The sequence below is a fragment of the Phalaenopsis equestris genome, unplaced genomic scaffold, assembly GCF_001263595.1.
Source record: "Phalaenopsis equestris unplaced genomic scaffold, ASM126359v1 Scaffold001187, whole genome shotgun sequence".
NCBI lineage: Eukaryota > Viridiplantae > Streptophyta > Magnoliopsida > Asparagales > Orchidaceae > Phalaenopsis > Phalaenopsis equestris.
The window spans coordinates 115,506-125,067 of NW_018165626.1; the positions used below are offsets into that span (position 1 = coordinate 115,506).

At 36.3% G+C, this 9,562-nt stretch overlaps 1 protein-coding gene across 2 annotated transcripts in view; it reads left to right on the forward strand.

Annotated features, from left to right (window-relative positions):
- The window catches only part of LOC110033448 (glutamyl-tRNA(Gln) amidotransferase subunit A), a 35,886-nt gene that overhangs the window by 23,048 nt on the left and 3,276 nt on the right, over positions 1-9,562 (forward strand). For both annotated transcript variants that reach the window (XM_020737429.1, XM_020737428.1), the window contains 2 exons: positions 7,294-7,527; positions 9,411-9,510. In XM_020737429.1, coding sequence (XP_020593088.1) covers positions 7,294-7,527; positions 9,411-9,510 — 334 coding nt within the window. The remainder of the gene's footprint in view (positions 1-7,293; positions 7,528-9,410; positions 9,511-9,562) is intronic.

Consider the following 9,562-nt stretch of genomic DNA (forward strand, 5'->3'; position numbering starts at 1 on the left):
CCGAATCGCGACAGATTCGGTGAGCAGTGAAAGCTTTGATTGACTGGATTCGCACCGCAGGTTGTGCGGTTTGGCGAGAAGGAGGAACAGTCATCGAGCGAGGGCCGAAAATTTGCGACAGGGCTGCCAGCAGAGGATTTCGGTCTTACGAGCAGCTCGGCTAGAGGGAAGAGGTGGAGATCGCGCAAAGGAGGGTTCGGGGAGTTCCCTGTTCGGGAGTTCGCAAAGCGGGAGGACTTGAGCAGTTTGGCGAGGCGCGACGGCTCTGGAGAGACAGTTATTCTCATGCGAGACGCAGAGGAGTGCCTGCGGAAAGGAGGCGCGAGCACAGAACAGGAAGTTTTCTCCGGTGAACAGGTGTGATCTTTGCCAGAAGGGATCAGAGCTCTCCGGTTCGGTTGACGAAGGCAGTGAAGTTCACGGGGAGAAGTTCTTGGAAGGGCAGCAGGTAAAATTCATTTGAAAGAGATCCTAGCCACGACAATGAGTTCCGTCAAATTCGACATTGAGAAATTCAATGGGAAGAACGACTTCGGCCTATGGAGAGTAAAGATGAGAGCTCTATTGGTTCAACAGGGTGTTGCAGAGCAGCGCCTATACTCCTTCAAAATGCACGAAGACAAATCTGTCTCAGAGCAGATTGACGAGTTCAACAAGATCATTGATGATCTCGAGAACATTGACGTCAAGATGGACGATGAGGACAAGGCACTACTGTTGCTAAACTCTATTCCCAAAAGCTACGAGCATTTCAAGGATGCGATGCTCTATGGAAGGGTGCAGACTATTACTCTGGAGGAGGTTCAATCTCTTATTAGAGCCAAAGAACTTCAGAGGAAGCATGATAGGGACAAGGAAGTCAGCGGAGACAGTCTTATTGTCAGAGGAAGATCGGACAAGAAAGATTCAAGAAATGGTCAGTACAGATCAAGGTCAAGCAAGGATGGCGGGAATCAGTCATCAAGGGGATCTTTTAAGTGCTATCATTATAACAAAGACGGTCATTTCAAGAGGAACTGCCCAGAAAGGAAGAATAAGTACCAAGAAGAGCCAGAAGAATCAGGAGAAGCAAGCGTAGCCTCTGATGACTACGATTCTGCTGAGGCCCTCGTGATCACAGAATCTGAATCCAGTAAAGAGTGGATCCTCGACTCAGGGTGTTCTTTCCACATGTGTCCTCACAAAGACTGGTTCGAGACACTGCAACAGAAAAATGATGGGTGTGTTCTACTGGGAGACAATAAAGCTCACAAGGTTGTTGGAAGTGGATCAATCAGGATAAGGATGTTTGACGGAGTTGAACGAGTACTGAAAAATGTCAGGTACGTACCAGAGCTCAAAAGAAATCTGATTTCTTTAGGTATGCTGGAGTCAAGCGGATGCTCGTTCAAGGCAGAGAATGGCTGCATCAAAGTAACCAAAGGCCCTAGTGTCGTCATACAAGGAGTCAGAAAAAAGGGACTGTACTCTCTTATCGGAAGAACCGTGATTGCTAAGTTCATGTACTGTTTGGACTTAGCAAACTCAAGCAAGGGCTGAAGGCCCCTCAGGGGCCAGGTGGAGGGAATCTTTACTTCGAAGCTTCTCAATTGAGGGTCAAGGTGGAGAATTGTTATTTTGACCCCCAATTAATGAACTAAGGTAAAAGGGCAATTTTGTAATGTGGCACCGCCACATAATGCATTCCAGACTTCCATTCGTACTATGCTTCATCCCATAGCACTTGAAGATCTCTACTTTTTGCTATGCAGCGAGGAAGTTAATCTACAAATTGAAAACACCAACCAGGCAGCCTCAATACAAACTCAAATTGCACTCTCAACCTCTAAGAGGCGTGCGTCATTTCAAGGCAGTGGTAGTGGCCAAAACACTAATATGAACCATCATGGAGCTTCCTCAAATGGACCCAGGGGCGGTAAGCAAACAAATCGATCCATTATATGTCAAATATGCAATAAATTGAGACACTCAACATCTATATGTTGGCATAGCACAAATCTGGAATATCAACCCACAATTCCTCCTCAAATCTTTACATCAACCTCCAAAAGGTGGATACTTGACTCAAGAGCAACGACACACGTCACATCGGATGTCAATCAGTTACAAGCAGCAACTCCTTACTATGGAGCTAAACAAGTCACTGTCAGCAATGGACAAGCAGTACCAATTGAACATAAGGGTGATGACATCCTTTCCTACACCCCAGCATAAACTTAAACTTTCTCAAATTCATCATACCCCCCTTCTATCTAACAATTTACTATCTATTCATCGATTAATCAAAGATAACGACATTACTTTCTCATTTGACTCATTTGGATTCTCTATATTTTATTCACAGACTCACCAAACGATACTTCAGGGACCCAGCTCTAATGGTCTCTACTCCATCTCATCTTCCACTATCACACCTCAAGCTTTGACTGAGCCCATCTCCAAAGCCCACTACTCTGAGTTATGGCATCAACAACTAGGTTATTCTCATTTGGACATACTCACCGCAATTTCTAAGCGTCAATCTCTACATATCCTATCTACTCCTATTTTTTTTAGTATTTGCAATATTACTAAAAGCCATAAATAGCCCTTTGTATCTTTTATAAGACAAAACTACATAATATTAGAGCTTATACATAGTGATGCAGGGGGTCCCTCCCCAATTTCTTCTTATCAAGGTCACATTTATTATGTTACATTTGTGGATGATTTCTCTCATTTTTGTTGGGTTTTTATCATGCATTCCAAATTTGAAACAACAATGATTACTCAACATTTCATTACTTTATTAAAAACTCAATTCATTGCAAATATCAAAATTCTTTGGTCTGACGACGGTGCAAAATATACCCTAAATAACTTTCTCTTTGCACAAGGCATTCTTCACTAATACTCTTGTCCGCACACTCCCGAGCAAAATGGGATGGTAGAACGAAAACATGGACACCTCATGGAGACCACTTGTGCTTTCCTACATCAAGCTCATGCCGCATACAAATTTTAGACCGAGACACTTTTAACGACACTTCATCTCATAAATAAAATGCCTACTTGAACCACTAATTATTTTTCCCCATACAAACATATCCATAAATCTTTACCCACATACACCCACACTCAAGTTTTTGGATGTGTGTGTTACCCATGGAGAAAACCTAAAACAAACAATAAATTCTAACCAAGATAAGTCTAATGCATCTTTCTCGGCTACTCTCTACAACATAAGGGCTACAAATGCTTCAACCCTTCCTCTAATAAAATCTTCATTTACAGTAATATGGTCTTTGATGAAATACCATTCCTTTTCTTCATGACTCAACTCCAAAACAGCAAAATAAATCCTCCACTTCAACTCAAATCCCACCTTATTTCATACAGCCTTTCACACTCTTACCACCTGCTCCCAAATCTTCTCCTACATTTCCTCTCTCGCCGGCACTCCCATCCAAGGATCAATCCAGTTTACCTATAACCAGCTAAAAAGAAATACTTGAATCATTGCAAAATTCATTATTTGTTTTTCCAATAGCGAAGGCTTGACCATGTCCTAAATTAGAAACAAATTGACATGAAAATAAATCTAGAATTAATCTACAATATTGCATGGTTTGGTCAAGCCTTATTTGGAAAGAGTGAAACCTTCATATGAGCACATATGAAGGGGTGGTCTACCCAAGTACTTTTGGAAGGAGGTTGATGCTCGAGTTGATGAAGTTGGCTGGCCATGCATTTTTTAATATTGGATGGAGGTCATATTGATTAATCTTGATTGTTGCACAATTGCCTAAGGAATTAAAATTCAACCCTCCATTTAATCCACAAACTTTATCTATATTTGAGATCATATTTTTGTTCTTGATCAGAACTAAAGGAAGGTTTACATACATGCCACTCAACTCCTATGAATTTACATATCTAACACCCAAAATTCAATTTTTGCATACATACTACCATACTTATGCATGAAAATGTGTATTTCACTTTCTAAAGTTAACATTGTAGTATTTTTGATGTGATATGAAATATTTTGGTGTTTTTCTGACTGACCGAACTCTTGTCCATCAAGGTATTGTCCTCTTTGGTCAAGTGGCTTATTGGTTTTGTCCCGCCGGTGTAATTTCTCAGGTGGTCACCCATTTTAAGGGTGCTCCCATATAAGCATGCTTAACTTTAGAGTTTCTGATGAAATTTCACTGTTACACTAAAAGGTGCTTCAATGTTTAAGTGTTCTGCTTTAATCTACTTGAAGGGTTTCACAATCTTCTATGCTTAAGTAATTAACGCCCTCGTCAGTACTTTATACTCAGAATCATCCTTTAGGCATAGAGGATTCTAGAGGTGTCCTCTACATATTCAAGAGGTAGCTCCCACCATGTAACATTTTGTCTCATCTTGGGTTCAAAAGGTGGCTCCCTTTGCATAGCACCATGTAGCATGCTTAACTTTAGAGTTTCCTATCTTCCGTATGGTGTAATACTTTGATACTATTTGATACAACTTGAACTCACACCCTTCAAGATATTATTCTCATTGGCTTAATATGTCACAACCCAACTCGGTGCAACTCTCCATGTTGAGGCGGAGGTCGCCTTGTGTCGAGGTCATAACAGATAAATTATTACTTAAAATATATTTGGAAGGAACTTTATTTACTTATTTTTTTCTTAATTTTCATAAACGCAGAGCCACTAATATCATCAAATATATAAAAAATAAATAATCAAAATTCATTCAGATCATATCAATATATAATAGAATAAAACATATATAACAATCATGATTTAATCTCCCTATCTTAAAAAAAAACATCACCATGACCGTAAAAAAATATAAATCTTAGATACTGACATACCTAAAATTAGACTCTCATTAGTAACACAAAATTCTCTACTCAACCTGAGCCTTAACCCTTTTTTGAAACAACAAATGCGAGTAAAGAATGGGTGAATAACCACAGCTCGGTAGGCTACCCAAAATTTACTGCAGTTTTAAATATAAAAAAATAGACATGTATTCAAAGAAAATATAAATCTTAGGAATATATGTATAGTCTCTATCACAATGTCATTACAAGAAATTGTAACTACAGTACGCATGTGTTGAGTAACAGTATAAGCAATATGATATCACAAGTGCAAGAAAATAACATGAAAATAAAAATTTATTTCCTTATTTGAATTATTTTAATATTTTCTTTCGCCCACTATACCACCACTTTATATTTCTCTTATGTTCCTTGTAACTCTGTTTTCACTTATACATCCACTTGTTCACATTTGTTAAAGGCATATTAAATGTACATATGGATAATAAAATAATACAAAACTCTTTATAACTCCATTTGATTACAAATAATACACAACCGCCCAACTACAACCACCTGCAACTTGCTCATTTGTATCATTTTTTGCCAATATTCATGATCTAAAAGCTTATATATGCTAATAATTTTGGCATATCAAATTTCACAATGTGCTATACAAAGTGATACATAACAGTAGACACAAGTAATAATGTAATTTGTAGGAGAAATAAATCTTCATATATTGACAAATAACACATGCAAAACTATTTATATGAAATGTCAAGAATAATATTTCAAACATTTCTTATTTTATATCAAATTTCTCAGCTTTAACACGCAAGAAAATATTATATAACACAAAATACCCAACGAAAAATAAATATTTTTATGTCGATATGTCCAACATAGTCTAATCTAGAACATATAAAAAGTTATGTGGTAAAAAAATTGTAAATATCTGAAGATTTAAATTTATACAAAATTTTGACAAATAGAGTATCAAAACTTCATAAAAAAATGAAATTAAAATCTAAAGTTAACAGTAACCTACATAGAGTCGGACAATTTCTCAACTGGCCCGTGGATGAAATCGACTCTACAACCTCCAAAATGGATTTTTTCTTTAGAATTATTTTTTTTCTCTCCTTCTATTTCCATGTTTCTCTGTTTAAGGGAAATGGGAAAAACACATGGGATTCCTGCAATGGCTTAAGATATTTATATAAATTATTTGATTTCCTTTTTTTTAGAAAAGAGGATATAATTGTCATTTTTTTGTTATATTTTTTTTCTAAAAATTTTATATAAATCTATTTACATCTTGAAATATATGACTCCAAAACTTATGGAAAAATATTTCATAAACAGAAAACTACAGAAAACTATGTCTAGAATACGCTGGTGAAAACAGTTTACAAAACAGACACCAGATGGTTCTAGAAAGACCACTTGTATAAGGATGCACAACATCCCTAAGAAAGAAAAATCTGACAATAACCTTTTATTTCTTACTTATGATACTCATAAAAATAGGTAAAAATAAGCTAAAAATATAATCAAGTGTACTCTACAATTTGGTGAAGACATTTTATAAATAGGGCATGAAACAAAATTTCTAAAAATCGACGAATAACCTAAGAATCAATTTAATTCCAAAACCATGAAAAAATCAATAAACATAAAATAAATATGCAAGATTTACTAGATCCCAAAATTAAGTCTCAACAGGTGCGCTTCTATACTACAGTAGCAGTCGTTACACAATTATCTCATGGTTTTGTATCATTGGTGTAACTTCTCAGGAGGTCACCCATTATGATGTTGTTCACTTTGGTCTAATGGCTTCACGGTTTTGCGTTATTGGTGTAACTTTCTAGGAGGTCACCATCCTAGAAGTGCTCTCATGCGAGCGCGCTTTAACTTTGGAGTTTCTATCGAAATTTCACCAATTTAAGAGTTCGACTTCAATCAACCTAAGGGGTTTCACAATCTCCCGCACTTAAGTACCCGACGCCCTTGTCAGTGTTCTATACCCATAATCATTAACCATGTCAGATAGAATTCTAGAGGTGGCCGCTATAGATTCAAGAGGTGGCTCCCACCATGTAATACTTTGTCCCATCTAGGATTCATGAGGTAGCTCCCATCACGTAACACTTTATTTTGTGTCATTTAGTTCCTATCTTCCTTTTGGTGTTAGTATAAAAGTAAAAAAGTGAAGTTTAAGTATTAAATAGTAAATACATAGGAATTGGGTGGCATGTATATAAATACCCCTTATCTTTTTTTAGCGTCTTCTCCACTATGACTTTCTTAACCATAAAAGGCCTGAAATTATCATTCTGAATCATTTTGATAATTTTCTTTTCTTTTTTTCTTTTTTTTTTCTTTTTACCCCTTTATATGTTTGCAAATGGAGTTCTTTTAGAGTATTATGATGACAAACTACCACATAATTTAACTTGGAATGTTGTTTTTCTATTGTACAGGCACAAAGAGCAAGAGGAAAATTGATTCGGGAAGTTGAAGAGAACTTCAGAGTGGATGCATTTATAGGAAACGCAACTGACTGGGAAAAAGTTTGCTTGGGGAATCTTGTGGGTTTGCCAGTTGTGGTTGTTCCGACCGGTTTCAAAAGCATTGAGAAAGCCCCAAAAGGTGGCACTAACAGAAGAACAACTGTAACGACAGGCATTTACGCCCCTCCAGACAAAGATCATATTGTAAGTTTCAAGTTTTTCCTAGCCTTTTATGTGCCAAAAAGGCATACTTTGTGCTTCCTTTTTGATTTTTTTCCCTTTTGCTTTTGGAAGATTTACACAGATATACCACTCAATTCTTATGTATTTACATATCTAACCCCTATACTTTAATTTTTACATACATACCACCTTACTTATGCATGAATAAGTGTGTTTCATTTTATAAAAATTAAACGGAAATATTTTTTATGTGATATGAATGATTTAGGTGTTATAAATGTAAAAAACAAAGCTTAGGCGTTAGATATGTAGATACATAGGAATTGGGTGGTACGTATGTAAATGATTTCAATATAAATATGTGGTGACTTATAGAAGCAGTCAAATTTCTTTAGCAAAAAATCAGAATTGCCGGGTGATCCATAACTGGCAGTAACTAAGGGGAATATTTCAATAAAGTTGAGTCTTAGAAGATATTAGATTAGATTGTAGACAAGTGTAATGCATGTATAATCAATCAAAATTTTTAATGCATTTATCTCAAAGTAAATTCAATAATTTTACTATCATTTTAATTTGATTAAGGTCAGGATATTCTTACCCAAATTACTTCTATAACTAAGGTTGCAAGCAATCCTGTTCCCCCTCAACCGTCAGCAACGGAGTCGGACCACGGAATTGAGGTGTTGTTTGGTTGGAAGATTTACAGTGTTCTGTAATTATTTTATAAAGATTTTAGGAAATTATGTGTTTGGTACGAAGAATTACAAGTAAAATGTAAATTATGAATGAATTTGAAGTTCATCGATCAGTTCATTTTAACTAAATTTAGAATTTAGCCTATTTGGTCGAATTTGAGTTACGCCATAAAATGTGATAGGCAAGTTGCCGACTCCCGCCCCCATACACCACTCACCACCACCGCCACTGCGCCCGACACTGCCGCCACCACCATTGTCTCCCGCCACCACCAGTCGCCCCCCACAAGTAGCCCACCGTCACCGCCGCTTGTCATCACCCGCCTCCTGCTATCCGCCACCGTCTGCCTCTATCAACACCCGGCTTCCTCCACCTCCTGCGCCATTGCCTTCATCAAATGTCGCCCACCAGCCATGTGTTAGTGTCATTGGAGGCTATTCTACGCTACCGCCAGATAAAATAATATATTTTGAAATACATTATTTTCAATCTCCTTCAAATCAGACAAAAATATATGAAGTTCTACGTTTATTTTATCATGAATGAAACAACTTTAAAGTATTTCAAATATATTGTCATCGGAGCACTCTGCATACCTTCCACATTATATTTCATTTTCAAGAAACCAAACAAATTTTGAACGTTCTGTAACCCTAGCCCTCATATCCCAAAAGAAAAGCTAGAATTGTAATACTTTTTATAAAGTCCAATAATATATTTAATGCAAATGTGTCTATATGTAAACAAAAGAACAGAGTAATAAAAGATACAATGAAAATGATTATCTAATAACGATGATACATTATGGAAATAATGATAAAAAAATTCATGTTCCAAGATGTGTGTGTGCTAATATTTATGTAACAATGGATAGATCTATTAACCTAGTGAAAATCTGGTTCGCTCAACATAGAGTTTAAAATAACATCTCACTGGTTTGTTCTATGCAATTCCAGTCCAAGCCCAACATATTGGAGAAGCATTGAGCTCTCCTGATCTAACTTTGTTTTGTGAATATCATAAATGATTTTAAATAATACATTTTATCATAAATTTAAGGCATTTGCTTATTGTATCTAATATATATATATATATATATATCATAAATGATTTTAAATAATAATATACAAATGCCTTAAATTGGTTATAGCTCGCTTTTTCTTTTGATAATTATATAAATATTATTCAACTTTTGTTTGGTTCAGGCTTTAGCCCTCGCAATGGCATATCAGTCTGCCACTAATCATCACCTGCAGCGCCCACCCATTGATGATGTTGGGCCAAATGATCCGTTTAAAGTTCCAGGTATTTCTTCTTCTGTGCTTATATATATATATATGTATATATATATATGTAT